Source organism: Salvelinus alpinus, chromosome 8, assembly GCF_045679555.1.
Source record: "Salvelinus alpinus chromosome 8, SLU_Salpinus.1, whole genome shotgun sequence".
Classification (NCBI taxonomy): Eukaryota; Metazoa; Chordata; class Actinopteri; order Salmoniformes; family Salmonidae; genus Salvelinus; species Salvelinus alpinus.
The window spans coordinates 19573538-19600938 of NC_092093.1; the positions used below are offsets into that span (position 1 = coordinate 19573538).

The 27401-nt window shown below is 41.5% G+C and overlaps 1 protein-coding gene across 1 annotated transcript; it reads left to right on the forward strand.

Annotated features, from left to right (window-relative positions):
• The first annotated feature begins 262 nt into the window (after positions 1 to 262).
• Positions 263 to 10580, forward strand: LOC139582669 (heme-binding protein 1-like). The gene is made up of 5 exons (XM_071412872.1): positions 263 to 879; positions 3122 to 3216; positions 5784 to 5910; positions 8239 to 8422; positions 10061 to 10580. The coding sequence occupies exons 1-5, from the start codon at positions 636 to 638 to the stop codon at positions 10230 to 10232; spliced, it is 822 nt and encodes a 273-aa protein (XP_071268973.1). The 5' UTR covers positions 263 to 635; the 3' UTR covers positions 10233 to 10580.
• The last annotated feature ends 16821 nt before the right edge of the window (positions 10581 to 27401 follow it).

A 27401-nucleotide genomic window follows, 5' to 3' on the forward strand; every position in this document is an offset into this window, starting at 1 on the left:
CACAGTTAGTCATGTATATGTTCTATACATTTAAATGAAATGTTTTCTTCACCTATCAGAGAACTACACCTTTGATCACACCCACATACTGTTATCCTTCCTCCGCATGAATTGTCAGTAGTTACACAACCACAAAGTCAAAATCCTGAAAAATACAACTCGCTTTTTGGTCTACATTTAAGGTTAGGGTTGGGCATACGGTTAGCAGTGTGGTTAAATTTAAAATCAGATTTTAAGAAGATAACATTCAGAAATGGGCGGTGTTTAGCCATTTGTAGCTGTGGTAACTAGTGACGACACCATTGTATGCCATGTGACCAGAGAGAGCCTTGAAATTAAAATACAAGTCATCACCGCACGGGGAGAGAGACATTCGAAGTTGCTTTATGTGCACAAGAACCAGGTGGTTTTACTAACTATATTATACATTAGACGTACGTATTTGACAGGCACTGTCGACCTACTGCCGTGGTTGTCATGATTCGTTCGTAAAGTTTTCTGGGCTTGCTGGCCAGCTATCAAGCTAACTAGGTTGGCAACATTGTAGCCTGCTGTTATCACTTCAACAATCTTCCCTCCCGCTGGAGATCTGCGACTGTTGCAAGTAGTTTTTGGGCACTTTTCTCAAAATAACCATGAATGGAGGAGGCTGTCACATGAGTGGCGAAGGAGGTGACAGTCGCGGGGGTGAATCTGGATCAAGACCCACTATCACGCTAGAGGACTTGGATGCCTTCAACGAGGATGACTTCGATTCAGACCTCTGCAGAAGCGGGGGGCCGGACGGGGAAAACGATGCTATGGAGGAAGAGGGTCAGGATCGCCTGTTAAACTACTGGCAGGACATTGGCAGAGAACATCATGTTCATGTTCCCCAGGGTAAGAGGGGGAGGATTGTAGATTTAGATTGCTCTAGGGTCAAAATGCAAGCATGCACACATTGTCCTGCACCTGAAACTTTTGAATCAACTCCTTGCTCCCCTCGCAGACTGACAAACGCCTGTGTTATTCGAACGCTACTTGAACCACTATCCTTTACAGCGTGGTGTGTAGGTGGGGATAACGCCGTAAGTGAGGTCTGTTTTTACATGTAAACCATTTTGATTTTAAATCATTTCTGGCCCATTATGACAGAAGATGACTTGGACCAGCAACACAAGAAACACAATTTCTCATCAAGCATACTAAATGCACATTTCTACTGGCACATGGTATTATGTAATATAATGGACTGTGAACTCACAATGTCGTTATAGAAAATGTAGGTTCATTGTACAGATCTGAACTTTGTTCACAACACTAGGGAAAGGGGACAACTCACCCTTTCAGAATCAGCTTTTGAAGGGAAAAAAAATAGACCATCAAAGTAAATGGTTAGCTGTGAGAGAAACCGTGACTGAAACTGGCCTGCACTATTCAACCGGTTGTAAAATGGAGAACAACACCTACACCTTTAGATGTTATTTTGTGGAATAGACCTAGGCCTACAGGCTAGGTAGTTTAGATAAACATTTTAGATATGCAAGCTTGTTTGCCCTTTCATAGTCACAAAATGGTGGGTTATAATCAGATTAGAGTGAGTTTGTTTTGTAGCCACAGCTCAGAGCTAAACAGCTGAATGGGCCTAGATTATTTTGGTTCTAGTGCAGATGGGTACAACATGAGTATTTTACATACTGACCAGACCACGCGTGCTAATGTTTATTTTGTCCACCCACACCAGGCGTGATCAGGACACGAAAGTTTAACTATCAAAATGAACTCTGAACCAACTATATTAATTTGGACAGGTCGAAAAGCATTAAACATTTATGGCAATTTAGCTAGTTAGCTTGCTGTTGCTAGCTTATTTGTCCTGGGATATAAACATTGTGTTGTTATTTTACCTGAAATGCACAAGGTCCTCTACTCCGACAATGAATCCACAGATAAAAGGGTAAACTGAGTTTGTTTCTAGTAATCTCTCCTCCTTCAGGCTTCTTCTTCTTTGGACTTTATATGGTGGTTAGCAACCAACTTTAAGGTGCATTACCACCACTGACTGGAGTGTGGACCTCAGTTCATCTTTCAATGTGCTCTTAAAAACCAATGAGGAGATGGGAGAGGCGGGACTTGCTGCGCGCCAAGCGTCACAGATGGAACAAAGTTCTATTTTAGCGCCTGGCTACGTGCAATGATTGAATAACATGTATATGTACATTAATTTGGCAATGCTCGTGCACGTTGTGGTCAAGATGTTAGCGTAGCTGTTTTCCTCCCATACAGAAAGTAGGTCATAGGCCACATAAGGAAAACAAACAGAAGCTTTAATATTTTAGGCTAGTTGATCAGGGAGAGAATGGTGCTTGATTAAAGACGACCTCAAAGTTAATTTGTGTCATTCGGACAGGTTCTACAGTGTACGATGACCCCAAAGCTAATTTGGGTCCAACTTGAGTGTACATTGGATTCTGCAGTGCATAGACCACCCAAAATGGTGGCAAACCTGTCTATCTGCAACATCCCCACATGACCTAAATGTTCCTATGATGTGCTTCCTTAGGGCTCTCATTGCTTCCTAAACTTCAGTCACTTGTCTAAGATCACTCAGTGAGAAATACTTTGTCAGAAATGTAACATTCAGGCCTCCCGAGTGGCGCAGTGGTCTAAGGCACTGCATCGCAGTGCTAGCTGTGCCACTAGAGATTCTGGGTTCGAGTCCAAGCTCTGTCGCAGCCGGCCGAGACCGGGAGGCCCATGGCCCAGCGTCGTCCGGGTTAGGGAGGGTTTGGCCGGCAGGGATATCCTTGTCTCATCGCGCACTAGCGACTCCTGTAATAAAATATATAATTGAACTTTTTAAGAAATGTAACATTCAATACACTTCTATTAGCCTAGTCCAAATCTGTTTTGAGATTGTCTACTTGTTTTCAAACTGATTTTTCAATTATGTTATAAGGTTATTGTCATAAACTGTTTCCTTTACACAGAAGCCCAGTGTACTACAGCACAGCAGTATAATTATTATTGTGCTGTATGCCATCTGAGGAAGAGAAACCGATCAGTATCTTGTGTGGTCGTTTATCTTGTAGGTGGCATTGTGTGACGCCAGGCTCTAACCCCTCTCTCCCTTTCCTTCCAGACATGGCCCAGCCCATCCAACAGCTCACCTCAGACACAGAGAGCACGACGGACAGGGAGAAAGTCCCCTTCACACTGATCACATGCAAAGAGAGTGTAAGCTAGTCTAGCCCCCTTTGTACTCATTCATTGCTCCCTCTGTCCCCATCACCCAGTAGGGAAAGATGGACTGGCGGACAGGCAGTTGCTTTATCTAGCCTATCTTATATTCTCAGCTTGATTTCATTGAGTTTGAGTAAACAGGGAGCATTGTAATTAACAGTATTGATGCAGGCCTTTGAGCATGAATAAATCAATATCTATCACTCTTTTATATAGCTCTCTATTGCTTTCTTTATCAATCGATTCCAGAGATTGACATTAGGTGTGAAAGGTAATTGCCCGTCAGGCAAGTCAGAAATATTTTTTTGGGGGGGGGGTTGCCCGAAATTAGCTACAGTGCATTCGGAAATGATTCAGACCCCTTGACTTTTTCCACATTTTGTTACATTACAGCCTTATTCTAAAATTTATTTAAATATTTTTTTCCCCCTCATCAATCTACACATAATACCCCATAATGACAAAACAAAACGTTTTTTTTTTTTTATGTTTGCAAATGTACTTAAATTATTATATACATTTTTTTATATATCACAATGGTACACCTGTATTTGGGGAGTTTCTCCCATTCTTCTCTGCAGATCCTCTCAAACTCTGTCAGGTTGGATGGGGAGCGTCGCTGCGCAGCTATTTTCAGGTCTCTCCAGAGATGTTCGATCGGGTTCAAGTCCGGGCTCTGGCTGGGTCACTCAAGGACATTCAGAGACTTCTCCCCAAGCCACTACTGTGTTGGCTTGGCTGTGTGCTTAGTGTTATTGTCCTGTTGGAAGGTGAACCTTCGCCCCAGTCTGAGGTCCTGAGTGCTCTGGAGCAGGTTTTCATCAAGGATCTCTCTGTACTTTGCTCCGTTCATCTTTTCCTCGATCCTGACTGGTCTCCCAGTCCCTGCCGCTGAAAAACATCCCCACAGCATGATGCTGGCACAAGAGAGTCTCTTGTTTTTCATGGTCTGAGAATCCTTTAGGTGCCATTTGGTAAACTCCAAGCGGGCTGTCATGTGACTTACTGAGAAGTGGCTTCCGTCTGACCACTCTACCATAAAGGCTTGATTGGTGGAGTGCTGCCGAGATGTTTGTCCTTCCGGAAGGTTCCTGCAGAGGAAATCTGGAGCTCTGTCAGAGTGACCATCGGGTTCTTGGTCACCTCCCCTGAAAGGTCAGTTTGGAACGGGCGGCCAGCTCTAGGAAGAGTCTTGGTGGTTCCAAACTTCTTCCATTTAAGAATGATTGAGGCCACTGTGTTCTTGCGGACCTTCAATGCTGCAGAAATGTTTTGGTACCCTTCCCCAGATCTGTACCTCGACACAATCCTGTCTCGGAGCTCTACGGATAAATCCTTCGACCTCATGGCTTGGTTTTTGCTCTGTCATGCACTGTCAACTGTGGGACCTTTTTATATAGACCGGTGTGTGCCTTTCAAAATCATATCCAATCAATTGAATTTACCACAGGTGGACTCCAAGTTGTTGAAACATCTCAAGAATGATCAATGGAAACAGGATGCACCTGAGCTTAATTTCGAGTCTCATAGCAAAGGGTCTGAATACTTATGTAAATAAGGTAGTTCTGTTTTATTTTTAATACATTTGCAAAAAAAAATGAAAAACCTGTTTTCGCTTTGTCATTATGGTGTTTTGTGTGTAGATTGAGGAAAAACATTTATTTACTCCATTTTAGAATAAGGCTGTAATGTAAGAAAATGTGGAAAAGGGGAAGGGGTCTGAACTTTCCGAATGCACTGTATTTACATGCAGAAATGTCATAAAGTATTGCCTGCCTTTCATCTACACATAGGGGGCTCAACTTGCCCGACTGGCATAAATGCCATACATTTGCTGTCTTTCATTTAAAAAATGGGGAGGAACCAGAAAGATCAGCTTTGGGCTATTGGAATTCTTTGCAGTTTGGTTGTTTATAAACAAAAAAATATTAAAGCCTCAGTGCAGTCAAAAATGTGCTTTTTCTGTGTTTTATATATATTTCCACACTAAGGTTGGAATAATACTGTAAAAATGATGACCATGCCCTTTTTGTAAGAGCTGTTTGAGAAGACCACCTGACATTTCAGTCTGTTTTGGTGGGATGGAGTTTCGGCCTGCCTGGTGACATCAACAGGCGTTAAATTTGTTAAACCAATAAGAGAGTTCCAAACCTCTCTGCCAACAGCTGTTTTCAGTTTTCCCCTCCCCACTAAGACAACTCCCAGACAGTCCTAGCAAAATTGTTGCTTGAGAAATTGCTATTCTCTAAGAAGTTGTTTTTGTTTCTTTTTGACCGTTGGATTTAATTAAAATCACAGTAAGGTACTTAATGATTTGATATATAGGTAAAACTGCTGCATTGGACCTTTAAATCATCTGCCCAATGGGGCAACTTCGGGAACAGGCTCAACTAGCACGACTGCTCAGTTCACTTGAGCCAGGCAATAGGGCAACCCTTAATCTATCCCTGCACTTCTAGCCCTGTCTGTCATTTCTCTCTCTCATTCTCTCTCTCATTCTTTCCCTCTCTGCCCCTCATACCATTTGTCCATTGTTCTGCCCTATGCATTGTCCTGTGCAGTATGAGAAGAGAGTCTACAACCAGGCCAGCTGGGCGTGTATCACTGTGCGAGAGGACACGTACGAGCAGAGCATCTGTGCCGGCTTCATGAAGCTCATGAGATATATCTGCCAGCAGAATACCTCAGGTGAGTGAGCGTAGCAGAGAAGAATCCATGTACAGTTGAAGTAGAACGTTTACATACACTTATGTTGGAGTCATTAAAACTCATTTTTTTTCAACCGCTCCACAAATTTCTTGTTAAACTATAGTTTTGGCAAGTCGGTTATGACATCTACTTTGTGCATAACACAAGTAATTTTTCCGACAATTGTTAACAGATTATTTCACTTAATCACAATTCCAGTGGGTCAGAAGTTAAAATACACTAAGTTGACTGTCCCTTTTTTAAACAGCTTGGAAAAATCCAGAAAATGATATCGTGGCTTTAGAAGCTTCTGATAGGCTTGGAGTTTTAATGACTCCAACCTAAGTGTATGTAAACTTTCAACTTCAACTGTATGTACAGTGGGGAGAACAAGTATTTGATACACTGCCGATTTTGCAGGTTTTCCTACTTACAAAGCATGTAGAGGTCTGTAATTTTTTATCATAGGTACACTTCAACTGTGAGAGACGGAATCTAAAACAAAAATCCAGAAAATCACATTGTATGATTTTTAAGTAATTCATTTGCATTTTATTGCATGACGTAAGTATTTGATCACCTACCAACCAGTAACAATTCCAGCTCTCACAGACCTGTTAGTTTTTCTTTAAGAAGCCCTCCTGTTTTCCACTCATTACCTGTATTAACTGCACCTGTTTGAACTCGTTACCTGTATAAAAGACACCTGTCCACACACTCAATCAAACAGACTCCAACCTCTCCACAATGGCCAAGACCAGAGAGCTGTGTAAGGACATCAGGGATAAAATTGTAGACCTGCACAAGGCTGGGATGGGCTACAGGACAATAGGCAAGCAGCTTGGTGAGAAGGCAACAACTGTTGGCGCAATTATTAGAAAATGGAAGAAGTTCAAGATGACGGTCAATCACCCTCGGGCATCAATGATCATGATGAAGGTGAGGGATCAGCCCAGAACTACACGACAGGACCTGGTCAATGACCTGAAGAGAGCTGGGACCACAGTCTCAAAGAAAACCATTAGTAACACACTACGCCGTCATGGATTAAAATCCTGCAGCGCACGCAAGGGCCCCCTGCTCAAGCCAGCGCATGTCCAGGCCCGTCTGAAGTTTGCCAATGACCATCTGGATGATCCAGAGGAGGAATGGGAGAAGGTCATGTGGTCTGATGAGACAAAAATAGAGCTATTTGGTCTAAACTCCACTCGCCGTGTTTGGAGGAAGAAGGAGGATGAGTACAACCCCAAGAACACCATCCCAACCGTGAAGCATGGAGGTGGAAACATCATTCTTTGGGGATACTTTTCTGTAAAGGGGACAGGATGACTGCACCGTATTGAGGGGAGGATGGATGGGGCCATGTATCGTGAGATCTTGGCCAACAACCTCCTTCCCTCAGTAAGAGCATTGAAGATGGGTCGTGGCTGGGTCTTCCAACGACCCGAAACACACAGCCAGGGCAACTAAGGAGTGGCTCCGTAAGAAGTATCTCAAGGTCCTGGAGTGGCCTAGCCAGTCTCCAGACCTGAACCCAATAGAAAATCTTCGGAGGGAGCTGAAAGTCCGTATTGCCCAGCAACAGCCCCGAAACCTGAAGGATCTGGAGAAGGTCTGTATGGAGGAGTGGGCCAAAATCCCTGCTGCAGTGTGTGCAAACCTGGTCAAGAACTACTGGAAACGTATGAGCTCTGTAATTGCAAACAAAGGTTTCTGTACCAAATATTAAGTTCTGCTTTTCTGATGTATCAAATACTTATGTCATGCAATAAAATGCAAATTAATTATTTAAAAATCATACAATAAAATGCAAATTAATTATTTAAAAATCATACAATGTGATTTTCTGGATTTTTGTTTTAGATTCCGTCTCTCACAGTTGAAGTGTACCTATGATAAAAATTACAGACCTCTACATGCTTTGTAAGTAGGAAAACCTGCAAAATCGGCAGTGTTTCAAATACTTGTTCTCCCCACTGTATGTTCAAAAATACACGTTTTAACATTTTGACCAATCGATTGGTCAAAAGAAATGACTACTCTTGGTCAACCAATATTTATTTTTGTCGGGACAGCCCAATTTGTATGTCTTTGTTTTCAGTAAGAAGGAAGTTGGAAGTAGTTTTGCAAGCCAACTTGTGTTAGCACAATGACTGGAAGTCTATGGGTAACGCTAGTTAGTAACTTCCTTCAAACTGCATGCAGAGACAAATGGTATCCACAAGTTTCTTGGACACTGGAGAAGTAGATAAAGGGCCTTATTGCCAAAATCCCAAAGTATCCCTTTAACTTCTGTTTGGGTCCTCCTCATCCCTCTGTGTGTGCCAGGTAACTACCTGGGTATGACCCTTCCCATTGTGACGGTGGTGAGGACTGATGACTCCCGCACCAGCCTGTCCAGAGATGTGACAGTGGCCTACTACTTACCATCCCAACACCAGGACCAACCCCCCACGCCCTTTGACCCTGACATCACCATGGAGACATGGCCTGCCACCGTGGTCTACAGCAGGTGAGGGGGGTTGCTGACTGGTGTATAAAATCGAGTACACAGCCATGCAATATCCATAGACAAACATTGGCAGTAGAATGGCCTTACTGAAGAGCTCAGTGACTTTCAACGTGCCACCGTCATAGGATGGCACCTTTCCAACAAGTCAGTTCATAAAATTTCTGCCCAGCTAGAGCTGGCCCGGTCAACTGTAAGTACAGTTATTGTGAAGTTGAAACTTCTAGGAGCAACAACGGCTCAGCTGCGAAGCGGTAGGCCACACAAGCTCACAGAATTGCGTAGCTCGTAAAAATCATCTGTCCTCGTTTGCAACACTCACTACCAAGTTCCAAACTGCCTCTGGAAGCAACTTCAGCACAATAACTGTATATCAGGAGCTTCATGAAATGGGTTTCCATGGCCGAGCATTCTGGTTTTGGTGGCTGCCAGGAGAACACTACCTGCCCGAATGCATAGTGCCAACTGTAAAGTTTGGAGGAGCAATAATGGTCTGTGGCTGTTTTTCTTGGTTCAGGCTAGGCCCCTTAGTTCCAGTGAAGGGAAATCTTAATGCTATAGCATACAATGACATTCTATACAATTCTGTGCTTCCAACTTTGTGGCAACAGTTTGGGGAAGGCCCTTTCCTGTTTCAGCATGACAGTGCTCAAAGCAAGGTCCATACAGAAACGTATTGTCGAGATCGATGTGGAAGAATTTGGCTGGCCTGCACAGAGCCCTGACCTCAACTCCATCAAACCCATTGGGATGAATTGGAACGCCGACTGCAAGCCAGGCCTAATCGGCCAACATCAGTTCTGACCTCACTAATGCTGTTGTGGCTGACTGGAAGCAATTCCCCGCAGCAATGTTCCAACATCTAGTGGAAAGTCTTCCCAGATGAGTGGAGGCTGTTATAGCAGCAAAGGGGGGGACCAACTCCATATTAATGTTCGTGATTTTGGAATGAGATGTGTCATGTCCATATACTTCTGATCATGTAGTGTACACTTAATGTACAACACATTAAGAACACCTTCCTAATATTGAGTTGAACCCCCTTTTTCCCTCAGAACAGCCTCAATTTGTTGAGGCATGGACTCTACAAGGTGCCAAGTGTTCCACAGGGATGTTGGCCCATGTTGACTCCAATACTTCCCACAGTTGGCTGGATATCCTTTGGGTGGTGGACCATTCTTGATACACACAGGAAACTGTTGAGCATGAAAAACCCAGCAGCGTTGCAGTTCTTGACACAAACCGGTGCGCCTGGCACCTACTACCATACCCCATTCAAAGGCACTTAAATATTTTGTTTTGCCTATTCACCCTCTGAATGGCACACATACACAATCCATGTTTCAAGGTTTAAAAATCCTTCTTTAACATGTCTCCTCCCCTTTAATCTACACAGATTTTTGAAGTGGATTTAACAAGTGACATCAATAAGGGATCATAGTTTTCATCCAGTCAGTTTGTCATGGAAAGAGCAGGTGTCCTTTAATGTTTTGTACACTCGGTGTATATTTACAAAAGTAATGTTTCTATTATAATACATGGATACACATTATTATTGCAACATGATGATGTAATGATTTAAAGTAACTTTGCAGTAACTGTGTAACCTTTCATCCATCTCTTTCTCTCTCCCCCTGTCAGGTCGTTCAGCGGACCCACTACTGAGACCTCTATCCTAGGGGAGATCCATGCTCTGGGCGAGGTGCTGGACTCTCCACAGCTGTGTGTGAGCGAGTCCTTCATCGTGGCCGGCTATACCAGCCCCGCAGCCGCACACCGACACAACGAAGTCTGGTTCCTGGAGCGCTGCTGAAGTGGCTATGTAGCACTACATTATTAACACAAAGTAAACAAATGATTAACACTCATTACAGCGAACCAAATCGAAAGCCTCACACGAACCAAAAATAGCAGTTTCATACAGTTTACGTCAAGGAAACGAGTACACAAGTATGCTTCATTTTATTTGAGTGTGTGGACAGGTGTCTTTTATACAGGTAACGAGTTCAAACAGGTGCAGTTAATACAGGTAATGAGTGGAGAACAGGAGGGCTTCTTAAAGAAAAAGAACAGGTCTGTGAGAGCCGGAATTCTTACTGGTTGGTAGGTGATCAAATACTTATGTCATGCAATAAAATGCTAATTAATTACTTAAAAATCATACAATGTGATTTTCTGGACTTTTGTTTTAGATTCCGTCTCTCTCAGTTGAAGTGTACCTATGATAAAAATTACAGACCTCTACATGCTTTGTAAGTAGGAAAACCTGCAAAATCGGCAGTGTATCAAATACTTGTTCTCCCCACTGTATATGTTAATTGGGCTGTGGTCTCTAGCAGATAATATATAATACAGTTTTTTACGATCACTTTAGAACACACTTTCAGAACCAAAACTCAAAACGGTCATCACTTGTAACACAGGCTGTCCCATGTTCAAAACATTGCATTGTGCATTCATATATTTAATGAAACCTTGCACTTGCAAAATCATTATTTAAAATAACAAATTTATCATGAAATACCATAGGAACATTCATTTAGATCACCCACACACAAGATACAGATAGTTTCACTATGTAGTTGTTCGTACAAACATTATATATTGTAGTACAAAATATGTGATACATGTTTCATTATGGTACTACATGTAAGTACATCACTAAAATAACTAGTAGAGCGAATACTACAGACACAGTGGAATCATTGAACAAAATCTGAAATTTATTGATGAAATACAATAAAGTCACAACAGGTTTCTTTGAATCAAAGCAAAAATAATTAGCTACAAAAAAAATAAGAAACTACAGTAAAAGGTCAACTGCAGTGTTCCTCACCTGGCTTACTGTAAAAAGCAAAACAAATGATTGATTACTGTACTTCTATATTTCCATCAACCCTGTCTTGTGGGTTTGGCCACAGGTTCTCATCCACATCACAATGGATGTTTTCATTAGCCAAATATCTTGGGAAGACTCTTCGGGCATGGCGAATCCAGGCCTGACACTGGTTAGCCGTGATGTCATTGCATGCGTCATCCATGGCCTGGAGAAGGGTGGCTTGTTCGTGAGGGCACCTATCATATACCTTCCACCACCATGTGGAGAACAAAATCCTCAATCGGGTTCAGGAGAGTATGGGGGTAAGTAGAGGGTGGTAAATTGTGGATGGGCCTGAAACCATGCTGAACCTGACATTATTCCACACAATGACATAGGTCACGCCATCAGCTCTACAGACCTGATTTAGCTCATCAAGGAAGGTTACAAGGAGAGCTGCATTATTTGATCCAATACGAGGTCTGCGTCCCACCACACCCTCTTCCGATATAGCTGCACACATGGTGATGTTGTCCCCACGTTGCCCAGGTACTTGGACGGTTGCCCGCTGCCAATTAAATTCCGACCTCTCCTTGTCTTGGCCAGGTTGAAGCCTGCCTCATCCAAAAAGAGGAATTTGTGATGGTTTTTGTTGGCATCCAGCTCCATCACAAATACAAAGACATTTTGGAAAGAGAATTACTGATTACAATGATGTAGAATTTTGGGGGTATTTTTCACAACAGGCATCTTGAAACTGAACATACTCAGTCCTCAGTTGCTTCACTGTCTGTATTTCTTTCAAAAGGCACACGGTATAGCTGTTTTAGAGACAACTGGTGCCTTTTCAGCATGCGGCTCCCACACTTTTCAACTTATGTCTTCCACATTGTTGAACATTGTCCAAGATGTGCTGCTGATTTCTGTAAGGCGAATATCATTTCTGGCCAGAACCAAATTGACCACAGCCCGCTCTTATCGGTCAGTCAGACTTTTGCTTCTGCCTCCCCTATTTGGCCTAGTCTCAATTCTGCAGGGAAAATTACAGTAAGAACACTTTTTTATTTTTATTTTCACTTTTATTTAACCAGGTAGGCCAGTTGAGAACAAGTTCTCATTTACAACTGCGACCTGGCCCAGATAAACCAAAGCAGTGCGACAAAAAATAACAGAGTTACACATAAACAAACGTATAGTCAATAACACAATAGAAAGATCTATATACAGTGTGTGCAAATGTAGAAGAGTAGGGAGGTAAGGCAATAAATAGGCCATAGAGATTAAATAATTACAAGTTAGCATGTGCAAGTAGAGAAGGTCACATCACCTACTCTGTGGTACACATTGGCATGCAGTATAGTCATTTGACAATTGAGAGTAGCCTAATGTTTAGTGCATGCTGAAGACTTACTGGTTCTAATTGCAGAAAGTTCTGATGATTGAGGCCATGGTTGATCTTCTGAGGTTTGGTTGAATCATTGTAGCTGCCTCAGTTATTGTCATGCCATGATTTACGACATGGTCTGCAACTATTGCTAGGATTTCATTGGACACTTTGCTGCCGCTGTCTTGGTCTGTGGCCTTGTCCTCTACCACGTTCCCCCACACCTCCTCAAACGAGGCCCACGACAAGCACCCCTTCTGAGTAGTGGTCCCCTGCCATTCCTTTGACCACCACGTCTTCCTCGTCTTCTTCCTCCCACTGCTTGACCTCTATTGTGACCTGGATCACCTGCCAGCTCCATGTTATCGCTATGTTGTTGTTGGTGAATACCACTCATTTCACTATATACTCGTACCACAATGTGAAATCAATCATCAGTAACGAGTTGGCAGTATTGGAAAAGCAATTACAAGGGCCTGCATACATACTCACCGGACACTTTATTAGGTACACCTGCGTGTTAACGCAAATCGCCTGCTCCCCCGAACAGTGGATCATGTGGCAGCCTGCAACTCAGTGTATAGAGTAGACAGCTTTAGTTGTTGTTCGACCAAACATTAGAACGGGCAAGATGCGTAATTAAGCATCTTTGACCGAGGTATGATTGTTGGTGCCACACATGGTGGTTCCAGCATCTCAGAAACAGCTGCCCTCCTGGGATTTTTACGCACTACAGTCTCTGGAGTTTACAGAGAATGGTGCGATTAAACAAAAGGCATTCGGTGAGCGGCAGTTCTGTGGGCAAAAACACCTTGTTAATGAGAGGTCAGAGGAGAATGTCCAGACTCATTCAAGCTAACAGCTAGGCCACAAATAGTGTGCAGAAGTGCATCTCTTAACGTACAACACCATGAATAATTCAGGCTGTTGAGGCAAAAGGGGGTCCTACCCAGTACTAGATAGGTGTACCTAATAAAGTGGCCGGTGAGTGTACAGTAATGTCAAATCTAAAAACACGGTCTGGAAAAGTGGTACATGGGACCATAGAAACAGTGTCTGATAAAGAATGATGATGAAATATTACATCCATAGATAATGTAGTCCAATTGGTACATGTTCCACGATAATTGGTGTCAATGGATCTCGTTATCCTGAAACTTTCATGATCAAAACCGGAATATTGTTTGTCAGTTTCCATAAAACGATGCATTAAGAGTAATGCAACAGTTACTTATCATTTTGAGCAGTTGTATCAATTGATAGTTAGATCATTGTAATGAAATGAGTAGACAGTCATCTCAGATGTAATGTGTGAATTGCATTTTGAAATGGTAGTACTTTAAGTTGTCATTTTGAACAGGTAATTTTAGTTCAATGAACAAATTATCTTAGCTTTATGTGTATTGTATCCAAGCAATTGGAAAAAGTGTTAGATTTAAAATGTGCATTTTGATCATCGGTTGTGAGTTTTGTGTCTAGAGTTTCGAAAAATGACATCAAGGTTCTGAAATTAGTGCCAAAGGGATTGTAACAAAATAATATATAATACTATATGCCATTTAGCAGATGCTTTTATCCATGACCCTTGGTGTTGTCAGCACCGTGCTCTACTGACTGAGCTACACAGGACCGCAATATGTGTCCCTCCAAATATCTACAGCTTTCTCATCACATCAGTATGTCAATTTACTTTACTGTATTAAATGTAGTTTTACAGGGACAGTTGACATTAAGTGCCTGTTTTTAGCCGGCTGGCTAATTTAACTGCAGTCCCTGGGAAGGATATTAAACACAATTTAAGATGACAAGCACACAATGAGCACATGCAGCGCAGCACAGAGTACAACAGGACAAGAAAACGTATGACAAGCAGACAGACAGAGCGTGTAGTATCGTTAAGACAAGACCTGCCTCCAAGGTATTTCACAAGAGTTCAGCTCAGGAGCTCATGGTTTCTAAGGATGTTGCATTTCAAGCTCTATTATCAGTGGGTGTTCATGAGCTTGGTGTCAGTCTGTTACTGTGTGTCGGCCATGTTGTTGGGCAAGGCAACAGTTTTCAGTTGTTAGATACAGGAGTGGTTGTACATAGCGTACCTACTACGCTGTGTGGATGGAATATGGTGCTTTCATCATTGTTAATGACTAAATGAAGGCAAATTCACATGGAAATCAGAGTGGCTGTGTTCTAGACAGTTCAGTGTGTGACGTAGAAGATATTCCCATGAGATACAGGGTTTTGCATGTTTAGGAGATCACTGTAAATACTTTGGAAAGATGTCATTTCAGCACGTCATATTCACTTTGCCATTTTTATCCATCTATATATGATGAAATCATAGGAGATATAGATAGATAGATATATATACCGTTCAAAGTTTGGGGTCACTTAGAAATGTAAATTTAAAAATAACAATAACATCAAATTGATAACAACAATAACAACAATAACAATAACAGTTTGCGCTGTTCTGTGAAGGGAGTAGTACACAGCGTTGTACGAGATCTTCCGTTTCTTGGCAATTTCTCGCATGGAACAGCCTTCATTTCTCAGAACAAGAATAGACTGATGAGTTTCAGGAGAAAGCTATTTGTTTCTGGACATTTTGAGCCTGTAATTGAACCCACAAATGTTGATGCTCCAGATACTCAACTAGTCTAAAGAAAGCCAGTTTAATTGCTTCTTAAATCAGAACAACAGTTTTCAGCTGTGCTAATTGCAAAAGGATTTTCTAATTATCAATTAGCATTTTAAAATGATAAACTTGGATTAGCTAACACAACGTGCCATTGGAACACAGGAGTGATGGTTGCTGATAATGGGCCTCTGTACACCTATGTAGATGTTCTATACAAAAATCAGCCATTTCCAGCTACAATAGTCATTTACAACATTAATAATGTCTATACTGTATTTCTGATCAATTTGATATTTTAAAGGACAAAAAAATGTGCTTTTCTTTCAAAACCAAGGACATTTCTTAGTGACCCCAAACTTTTGAACGGTAGTGTATATATAGAGAGCGAGAGACACACACACACACACACAGTACCAGTCAAAAGTTTGGACACCTACTCATTCAAGGTTTTTTCTTTATTTGTACTATTTTATACGTTGTAGAATAATAGTGAAGATGTCAAAACTATAAAATAACACATTTGGAATCATGTAGTAACCAAGTGTTAAACAAAACAAAATATATTTTAGATTCTTCAAATTAGCCACCCTTTGCCTTGATGACAGCTTTGCACTCTTGGCATTCCCTCAACCAGCTTCATGAAGAATGCTTTTCCAACAGTCTTGAAGGAGTTCCCACATATGCTGAGCACTTGTTGGCTGCTTTTCCTTCACTCTGCAGTCCGACTCATGCCATACCATCTCAATTGGGTTGAGGTCGAGTGGTTGTGGAAGCCAGGTCATCTGATGCAGCACTCCATCACTCTCCTCCTTGGTCAAATAGCTCTTACACAGCCTGGAGGTGTGTTGGGTCATTGTCCTGTTGAAAAACAAATGATAGCCCCACTAAGCGCAAACCAGATGGGATGGCGTATCACTGCAGAATGCTGTGGTAGCCATGCTGGTTAAGTGTGCCTTGAATTCTAAATAAATCACAGACGGCGTCACCAGCAAAGCACCCCCACAACATCACACCTCCTCCATGCTTCACGGTGGGAACCACACATGCAGAGATCATCCGTTCACCTACTCTGCATCTCACCAAGACACGGCGGTTGGAACCAAAAATCTCACATTTGGACCAAATGACAGATTTCCACTGGTCTAGTGTCCATTGCTCGTGTTTCTTGGCCCAGGCAAGTCTCTTCTTATTATTGGTGTTCTTTAGTAGTGGTTTCTTTGCAGCAATTTGACTATGAAGGCCTGATTCACGCAGTCTCCTCTGAACAGTTGATGTGTCTGTTACTTGAACTCTGAAGCTTTTATTTGACTGACCTTCGTGTTTTTAAGTAATGATGGACTGTTGTTTCTCTTTGCTTGTTTGAGCTTTTCTTGACATAATATGGACTTGGTCTTTTACCAAATAGGGTTATCTTCTGTATACCAACCCTACCTTGTCACAACACAACTGATTGGCTCACGCATTAAGGAAAGAAATTCCACATTCACTTTTAACAAGGCACACTTATTAGTTGAAATGCATTCCAGGTGACTACCTCATGAAGCTGGTTGATAGAATGGCAAGAGTGTGCAAATCTGTCAAGGCAAAGGGTGGCTACTTTGAATAATCTCAAATATGAAATATATTTTGATTTGTTTAACACTTTTTTGGTTACTACATGACTCCATATGTGTTATTTTATAGTTTTGATGTCAGAAATGTTATTGTATTATAGAAAATAGTACAAATAAAGAGAACCCTGGAATGAGTAGGTATTCCACACTTTTGTGTGTATATGTATGTATGTGTGTATGTGTATATATGACAGACAGACGTGCTCAACTTTGTTGGTACCCTTACAGCTCATTGAAATAATGCTTAATTCCTCCTGAAAGTGATTAAATTAAAAGCTATTTTATCATGTATGCTTGCATGCCTTTGGTATGTCATAGAATAAAGCAAAGAAGCTGTGAAAAGAGATGAATTATTGCTTATTCTACAAAGATATTCTAAAATGCCCTGGACACATTTTTTGGTACCCCTTAGAAAAGATAAATAATTGGATTATATTGATATTTCAAACTAATTTGTTTCTTTAATTAGTATCACACGTCTCCTATCTTGTAATCAGTCATTCAGCCTATTTAAATGGAGAAAAGTAGTCACTGTGCTGTTTGGTATCATTGTGTGCACCACACTGAACATGGACCAGAGAAAGCAAAGGAGAGATTTGTCTGAGGAGATCAGAAAGAAAATAATATACAAGCATGGTAAAGGCTACAAGACCATCTCCAAGCAGCTTTGTTGTTCCTGTGCAAATATTATTAAGTTTAAGGTCCATGGAACTGTAGCCAACCTCCCTGGGCACGGCCGCAAGGGGAAAATCAACCCCAGATTGAACAGAAGAATTGTGCAAATGGTAGAAAAAGAACCAAGGATAACTGCCAAAAAGATGCAAGCTGAACTCCAAGGTGAAGGTATGTCAGTTTCTGATCGCACCATCTGTCACTTTTTGAACGAAAGTGGGCTCCACTTTTGAAAGAAAAACATAAAGCCAGACTAGAATTTGCTAAAATGCATATTGACAAGCCACAATCCTTCTGGGAGAATGTCCTTTGGACAGATTAGTCAAAACAAGATTTTTGGCAAGTCACATCAATCAGCTCTATGTTCACAGATGAAAAAATTCAGCTTTCAAAGAAAAGAACACCATACCTACAGTGAAACATGGAGGAGGTTTGGTTATGTTTTGGGGTTGCTTTGCTGCGCCTGGCACAGGGTGCCTTGAATCTGTGCAGGGCACAATGAAATCTGGAGGTATTCTGGAGCAAAACGTACTGCCCAGTGTCAGAAAGCTCTGTCTCAGTTGTAGGTCATGGATCCTCCAACAGGACAATGACCCAAAACACACAGCTCAAAGCACCAAAGAATGAATAAGAACAAAACATTGGACTATTCTGAAGTGGCCTTCTATGAGTCCTGATCTGAATCCTATCGAACATCTATGGAAAGAGCTGAAACTTGCAGTCTGGAGAAGGCACCCATCAAACCTGAGACAGCTGGAGCAGTTTGCTCATGAAGATTGGGCCAAAGTACCTGTTAACAGGTGCAGAAGTCTCATTGAGAGCTACAGAAAACGTTTGATTGCAGTGATTGCCTCTAAAGGTCGTGCAACAAAATATTAGTTTAAGGGTCCCATCATTTTTGTCCATGCCATTTTCATTTGTGTTATTACTTACAATATTATGTTGAATAAAAAATGAAAAGCAAAGTCTGATTTCTATTAAATATGGAATAAACAATGGTGGATGCCAATTACTTTTGTCAGTTTAAAGTTATTACAGAGGAAATTGTGCATTCGTTGTTTTTTGTGGAAGTGTACCATCAGATTTGTGTGTGTGTATCTACAGTTTGTATACATATCTGGTTTATTATTCAACAATTAATTATTTTCACTCTACCATACGAACTGACAGTGAAGTGGCGCGTAAAGACTGATTAATCTGATTTGATTCATTGTAAATATGTATGTTTTATGGATTTGAGATTAAATGTTTACTCCGGTTTAATGGGCAGGATTTTAGAACCTCATCAGGTTCTATGTAATGGTTTCATCTGATAGAAAAAAATTTGGGGTGTCGTTCTCAATGCAGTTGTGATGTGGATGTTGGTGAAAGATACATCTATAATAAATGGAATAACTGGGTAGCCATACGAAGACTAACAGAATTATATAACCTTGTATTTGTCACTTGGTTGTTGGCCGTAGATTTGATTGATCTCCGTTTTAAAGAAGTCTTCACATTTCATTCATTATATCCCTGGTTGTCATTATTATAGTTTTCTTGCCTTAAACCAGTGGTTGACATGGGCAGGAGCTCACCGGAGCTGGGTACCGGCACCTCAAATGTTCTACTTCTTGAGCTCCTGATCCTCTTATACAATATTAGCTCAAAGGTATTGTGGAGCTCCTGCACCTACATTTAAACAGTACAGGCACCCAAAATGAGTACCGGCACCTATTTCAGTCCAAGTCAAGCATTGCCTTAAACAGTCTGTAGTTCTCAACCTACTGGAAGCGTTCATTTGGCCAAGTCTTGTTCATTTTAATATGTGAGTCTTCTGACAGGAGGAACATGAGGTTTCCTGAGTGTCCTGTCAAAACGTCACAATGTGTACCTGTAATACTTTCCTCATTACATTGTGTTCCAATGTGTGTTTAAATGCAATCATTATATGATCTGACAATATGATTTGTCATTCCCCCCCACCCCCCCAGACAGACACACAGCTAGTAGTCAGTTGAGTTATGGTTTTACTCTGATGCTCAAAGTTTAGTTCTCATTCCTGTTTTCATAGTGTTTTATAATTTCATCAGTAGAGACACGCTATATCATTTGGGCCTAAACCAGGTGTTTATAACCTCAAGTAATGTGTTCTGTTATATGTATTTCTTGACTATTTCAGCTACAAGGAACCAATGCAACAGTGGACACTGTGACATGTCTATTTTAATTATTGCAAAAGATAAATAAATAAAAAGTTGTCTATCTGTGCCTCTTTTTCACTGAATACAATGATTTATGCACTGCAGTACGGAGGATCAGCACCCAAATGTTGCAAATATTTTTGAAATGGATTCACTGATTATACAAACTAAAATGTGCTTCCATCAAATACACAATGCGGCTGAGAAAAACAGGGATGTCTAAGAGAGGATCTGGTGAGAAGAGGGGGATGAGAATCAGACGATAAAAGGCTTCAGTTTAGCCCACACATCGATGGTCCCTCTGTCACTGAAAAGGCGCTGCATGGTCAATCCAACGTCTGCATTGGCAGTGCAGCATTTACAGTGATACGACCTCTGGAGAAGTCAGGGCATTCATACATTTTGCGCTTTGCGGAGCAAGAAGTTTTCAAGGAAGTGAGTTTGTGTTTATACAGGACCTCCCGCCCTCACCTACTGTCAACCAATCATGTCACTGCAGCGCTATACGGAGCCATCTGCATTGTTACATAATTTGAGAGGCGCACAACGATGCAGTACGGAGCTCAATTTGGCTTCTGCGTGCCTCGCAGGCTCCGCTGCATAAGTCTCTATCCTGCCTTTGTTTTTGGTGCCAAAAGTCATCTAGCAGATCAGTGGTCTTGCTTGACAGATTTCCCATCAATCAGTTTAGTAGCTACTTGAGACAGACTTAGCAGAGAACGTAAGTTATGTACATAATTATGGATCTATGAAACCGAAGGATGACCGTGACAAGTAAGTGTTAGTCCTCACAGTAAATGATGCCTTGCATCAGCCAATCATCGAGACCATATCAAAAAAGTAATGCCCTATGACCTAGATGCGGGATTTACCTCATCCTCTTTGCCTGGAATGCTGGAAACAGGTTCCCAAGCGGGAAAAAATTACAGTCACAGTCATCCTCCGGTCTCATAGATCCATAGGTATGTACATAAATCTATTTCAACCTCACTCAGACTGTCACTGATAAGTGTTATAGTCCTTACCTTGGATGATTGTGTCAACAAGGTCGCGAGAAACAGAGGATTCCCCATCTCCAACACAAGATGGCTGAGCTCAGAAGAGCGAGGGTAATACAGAGTAAATGTGCATGGCGAGGACCGTTTGGCAGATAAAGTAGCACCTTTCAGGGCCGCCCAAGATGTGGCCACACCTCCTGGGGCTAGTTGACCCTGACCCATGTAGGCCTGGGAGATGGTATCCAACATCCAATGGGAGAGCCGCTTTTTAGAGACCGGCAGGCCAAGCTTGCCATCGTAAAACACAAACAGTTGTTGGGTGCGTTTCAGAGATTGCATCTTGGACATGTCTGCCCGTAGCACTCTGACCAGGCACAGGGAAAGCAAGTTTATGTCCTCGCCAGATTGGGGCATTCTGTCCTCTGCTTGCACTATCTCCACCAACTGGTTAATGTACTGAGAGGAAAGCACTTTAGGTAGAAAGGACAGGCCTGTCTTGCTAATGTCCAGATGGGACTGGAGAAAACAAAGGACAAGAGGGACAGGACAGGTAACTGGGTCTAGTTGTCTAGCGTCACACCAAGAGGAGAATAGTCTCCATCTGAGAGCATAAAGCGACTGAGTGGATGGGGCTCTCGCTTTTCTAAGAGTCTCATGAACAGCCACAACTAGCTCCTGAGATAGACTCGTCATTGGCCATACCCACAGCTGAAGGGAAGCGGGTTGGGGTGCCAAATCAGGCTGTCCACCAGGGACAGGAGGTATGTCCTGGTTGGAAGAGGCCAGAGTGACCCCCACACCAGGGGTGTGCCTGGCCATCTCAGCGCTACTGGTAGGACCCTGTGGTGCCGATGCTTTATCCGATGAAGAACCTGAAATCAGAGGCAACAGGGGAAAAGCGTACAACAACACTTTAGGCCACTCTTGAGACAGAGCATCCAGGCCAAGAGTAGCCCTTAGACCCCTCAGAGAGCATGGAGTCACACGGTACATATAGAACCAAGGAGGTACTGAATGGAAAAATAGACCAACCGACTATGAATAGTGCGGTTATGCTCGTGAGGGAGCTAACTAAATTAGCTTACTAACAGGAAAGTTAGGGAGTGAACGTTATTTATAATAAGGGTTACATGGAGAAAATCAGACCTCTTAAATTAAAATGTCCCTCCCTTCAGCAAAATATATTTTACCTAAACCCTCCCAGAACGCTTGAAAAAAAACAAGTGACCCTCCTGCCTTTATACCCCAAATAATAATTAAAACAAAGTGGGTAGCAGTGAACATGTCTTACGTTTACCCTTACTTCTTGGTCAGACCAGAGCCTTAGATATGCAGTTTTAGAAACTGCTCTTGGATCTGTAAGTATTATATGGCAATGCAGGAATTTTGATAGCACACAGGGCTGAGGGCAAGAAGGTTGTGGGTTCGCAGACCACCGTAGACAAGAGTAGCGGTGGAGAGATCCCTTTTATAATAAAACATTGCATGAATCTATCATTGTATTTGCAGGTCTGAGAAAAAATTGCCTTTTATAAACATTTCATGCAATTCTAAGTAATTTTACATATTAGCAGAATATTTTATTAATACCACACAAATTACCAAATTACAGACTCAGAATGGACAAGGAGATAGGCCTATGGGTTCATCTTATCATATTTCTCCAATGCCAAAACAGTGTGTCTTGTTTGCAACGAAAATGTTGATGTTTGCTAATAATTAAATCTGAGATGTCATTAGGAATCTGAGCATGGTACTTTCAAAAGTTGAACCTACCTACTCAGAGAAATGTAAGCTTTAAAGCTACAATATGTAACTTTTTGGGTGACCCGAAAAATTCACATAGAAATGTGGGTTATAGATATGTCCTTCTCATTGAAAGCAAGTCTAAGAAGCGGTAGATCTGTTATATGTGCGCTATTTCTATGCTTCCTGTGCTTACGTTTCGTTTTTGCGTCTTTTACTTTAGGTTTTGCACACCAGCTTCAAACAGCTGAAAATACAATATTTCTGGTTATGGAAAATATATTTCACAGGGATTCTCTCCACAATGACTGCTTGTTATGTCACATAAACTGAAATTAGGAAAACTATTAGAATTCTTGCAACCAGGAAATGGCATAGCGATTTCTGCATAGTGCACCTTTAACTGCTGGGTACTCTTCTTCCATGGCTTAACCTAACGAGAGAAGGTCCAGTGGTGACCCGTCATTCAGGGCAGGTGGGGCAGAGCCCCAGCTATTTAGCAAATAATAATAATTTCCTGTTTTGCATGTTATTTTGGCATTAATACGTGTCACATATCAGTTTGCAAACAATGTAAAAAAATATATATCATTGAGTTAATAAAGCGACATCCAAACATGGTCTCTTTTTGCTTTCTTGAGTAAGGCATCTCCAAAATGCAGGTGTTTCCGCCTAGCTCGGTGCATTCTGTGGTGGTGGGGCAGTTAGCGGAAAATACAGAGTGTAGGGGTTGGTAATGTTCTCTAGTTACCCCGTGATTGGCTCAGTGTTCTGTCACTCATGGGGACACTAACTCGGAATTCCATGTTGGGAACTCTGGCCTCTTTCTATAGCTCTGGCCTAAAGATAACTGACGTCATGATTTGACCTTGTTTTTTTCAGAGTTCCCAGTTGTCTTGAAAGCACCATAAATCCAGAGAATGCCAGACTTTGATGACAAAGTTTGATGAATAAATTTGCCGACAAGGACCGCCGTGCCACCTTCCTGTTCAAGAAATACGGCACAAGGGACTGCATAAATAATTTTATATGCCAGGGAGATATGTATACTGTAGCTAAGAATGTAATACTAAGTGTATGTTGTGTAGTAAGCTGTTAGTAGCCCATGTGCCTCACCCTAATAATTAGGCCCCTTTCCCCCTCATAACTTAGCCTACTGTTCTGACTTGATGGTGCACATCTAGCCTATGGCCTGTTTTAGATCAAATGTAGTGATCGACTATTGAAAGATCTTTTATTGTCTGCTTATATGCCCTCTTTATTTATCCTACGGTTCTGACTTGGTGTACAGGGAGAATACTGTAAGAACGCCCATGTTCTGAATTGTAGCTGTACATTTCAAAAGTGCTGAACAAATAGTTATATTGACTACTTCCAAACTAGCTCGCTCATTAATGTCTTAATAAAAATTACGGATTGCCCCTTATCCGCTCGTTGTCCCTTTATGCCATAGTTTTGTACATCTCAATTGTCAGTAAAAATCACATTTGTTTAATTAAGCAAGTCAGACATATCAGCTATGTTTTTTTCAAATGCAGTAAATGAGGCTGAATGGACTGTTTCGCTGCCAGTCAAGACTCCTCTGATAGCCAGGTGTAACAGTGGTAAAGATTCATTCCATGTTGCTGAAAAGAAAGCTGTTATTGGGACAGCTTTAAGTAGGCCCTAACAGTTTGTGGTCACCGTTTGTCACGTTATAGTGCAATTCATGTTTTATTTTGTGTTATGTAGTGAGTTTGCCCCGCCAAGATTTACATTCTAAAATTGCCACTGAGAAGATTACAAGAGTTTTCCTGAAAGCTGTCTGGGTTTAAACATATTCTATTGTACATAAAGTGAATAGCTTAATCAATTGATAGTGACAGAATTAGATTACTTACTTCCCAAGCAAAGTAAATGTTGTGTCTGCTCGGCTATAGAAGGCTGTAGCTCAGCCTCTGAATGTCAAAGAAACCAAACAATGATATCCCCATATGCATCGGAGTCACTTCTTTCCCGGATATTTTACAACTTGTTTCTAGCATAAAGCATCGCGGACCAAGGCGCTGTTATTGGTCGATCTCCACGTCATTCCTAGTCGATCACCAATCATGTATGTAAAAAAACAACAAGGATAAAGCCTTGCGTTCTTAATTTTGTATTCCTTTCGCGAAGTTGATTGTAGGTGCACTTGATTCATCAGCGCTGGCAAAGTGTTCCCATTTTGAACAATTTCATGTGTCTGAAGTTAGAACTCCTAACTGCCTACCCGGCAGGCCCAGAGAGCAAATCAAGTGCATCTTAAGCTCTACCGCTGGCCAATCAGATAGCTCAGATCACAGTGTCTGGAGTTTCCTCGAGCCAAAGACAGTCAAAATAAGCCTCGAACGCACAGGAAAGTTGATACTGTGAGAATTCAAAACTTTAAAAACTATGACTATAGAGAGACTCAACGAATACAGCAAAGAGCGTCTGTTTTTATGAGTAAGTTCATGTTTAAGTTGTTATTCAGCGCTGTCAACACTTTTATAAGCCATAAAATGTGCATATTCCAGGACTGCAGCTGCAATGAATGAGTATAGCATGAGTATTTTTTTTAATATTGAGGAATATTTCACTTTCTCTGGTCATAGGAGTAAGAACATGAATTGGTGGTGCATGAGGCAGAAATAATGCAGTGCGACTTTCGCCATCAGTTGTGTTTTCTTTTCTCAGCGGAGGGAGTGAGAGAGGAGGGGAGGTGAGTTGAGAGGCAGTCTCATCTCTGCCCCCTCCCTCCCTCAGACTGACCATCACATGCAGGCCATCAGTCCAGTAAAAAAAATGTATTATGTTCACTCAGCTGGGCCTCACAAGTAATACAACAAATTATCTATTACCATTGTGATCATATACCATTTTTTTTTCAAATATAATTTCAAAATGGTCGAGAAGAACAACATCTTCAGGGTAATTCAAGCAAAGCCAATATGCAGTGATAAGGTATTGGGCCTATAGCTTACTGCACAAACCTCATTGCTACAGAACTGTTTCTAATTGGTTAATGTTGCAAAGGCTTACGTTTTTAAGTCATGTTTTTTTTTTATCTGAATGGTAGATCTAGACTTGCTTTTTGACAATGAAAGTGATCTTGACTCAGAAAAGGTTGGTGACCACTGCTTTATATAATCGGATCCGTTTTATTTATTTTCAAAGTCTTAAGCTAACAAGGGGTAGGCCTGTGATTTTAGCCAATTTCTTTATAAAAAAAAAGAACTAGGCCTATGGCATACCATCTCATACCCGCTTAATGCCAGTCTTGGTTTGAACTTAACACCTTCACTGACACGGAGGTAGGCTATTTAAAATAGTGGTGTAAAGTACTTAAGTAAAAATACTTTTAAGTACTACTTAAGTAGGTTTTTGGGGTATCTGTACTTCACTATTTATATTTGTGACTACTTTTACTTCACTACATTCTAAAGAAAAGTATGTACTTTTACTCCATACATTTTCCCTGACACCCACAAGTACACAAGTTACAATGTGAATGCTTAGCAGTACAGGAAAAAGGTCAAATTCACACACTTATCAAGAGAACGACCCTGGTCATCCCTACTGCCTCTGATCTGACAGACTCACTAAACAAAAATGCTTCCTTTGTAAATTATATCTGAGTGTTAGAGTGTGCCCCTGAATGTAAAAAAAAGTTATAAAAAAGGGAATTGTGCCGTCTGGTTTGCTAAATATAAGGAATTTGATGTATAGCATTTACTTTTACTTTGTACTTTTACTCAAGTATGATATTTGAATACTTTTCCCACCACTGTACTTAAGTACTTTTAAAATATGATACGTTTAGACTTTTACTCAAGTAGTATTTTACTGGGTTACTTTCACTTTTACTTGAGTTATTTTATATTAAGTTATCTTTACTTTTACTCATGTATGACAATTTAGTACTTTTTCCACCTCTGAGAGTGCATGGTGGTTGAGGGAAATGGCCGACAAATCTATGGATATAGGATCCTATAGCCTAATTTTGTCTGTCAAACAGGTAGCACCATGAGCTGTCCATTTCCGATTGATTGTGCCGTGGCTGCTGCTTCAAGTGTCAGCACCACAATGTAAGTTACTTGAATCTGGCTTATTTTGAGGTCAATAACTCTGATAAATAGGCCCTCCATCATGGGCAAGAAACATTGTTTTTTTTTCAAATCTATTATAGTAGTAGCAAGCTTTCAAAGTTGACCTCTGGTCCTCCTCATCTTTGCGCTCTCCTCAAACTGAACAAACATAGGTTAGGCTAGTCCGCACGCAAGACTAGGCCTAATCAACAAAAACATTCAGGATGAAGCCTTTGACTCTCCTCCTGAACTGCCACTGTAGGCCTACACAGCACAGCCATTGGTTAGGCAGCACACAAAAACGTTTTTGATCAGCAAGAGCAGAGCAAGCCGGGGCTCAGGGTTGGAATATCCATTGCAGTGTGTAATTCAGCCTAGTTTTATTTACACCATCCCAGCAGATACACTACATGACCAAAATTATGTGGACACCTGCTAGTCGAAAATCTAATTTCAAAATCATAGGCATTAATATGGAGTTGGTCCCCCCTTTGCTGCTATAACAGCCTCCACTCTTCTGTGAAGGCTTTCCACTAGATGCGGGGACTTGGTTCCTTTTCAGCCACAAGAGCATTAGTGAGGTCGGGCCCTGATGATGCGCGATTAGTCCTGGCTCACAGTCGGCATTCCAATTCATCCCAAAGGTGTTCGATGGGGTTGAGGTCAGGGCTCTGTGCAGGCCAGTCAAGTTCTTCCACACCGATCTTGCTTTGTGCACGGGGGAATTGTCATGCTGAAACAGGAAAGGGCCTTCCCCAAACTGTTGCCACAAAGTTGGACCCACAGAATCGTCTAGAATGTCATTGTATGCTGTAGCGTTAAGATTTCCCTTCACTGGAACTAAG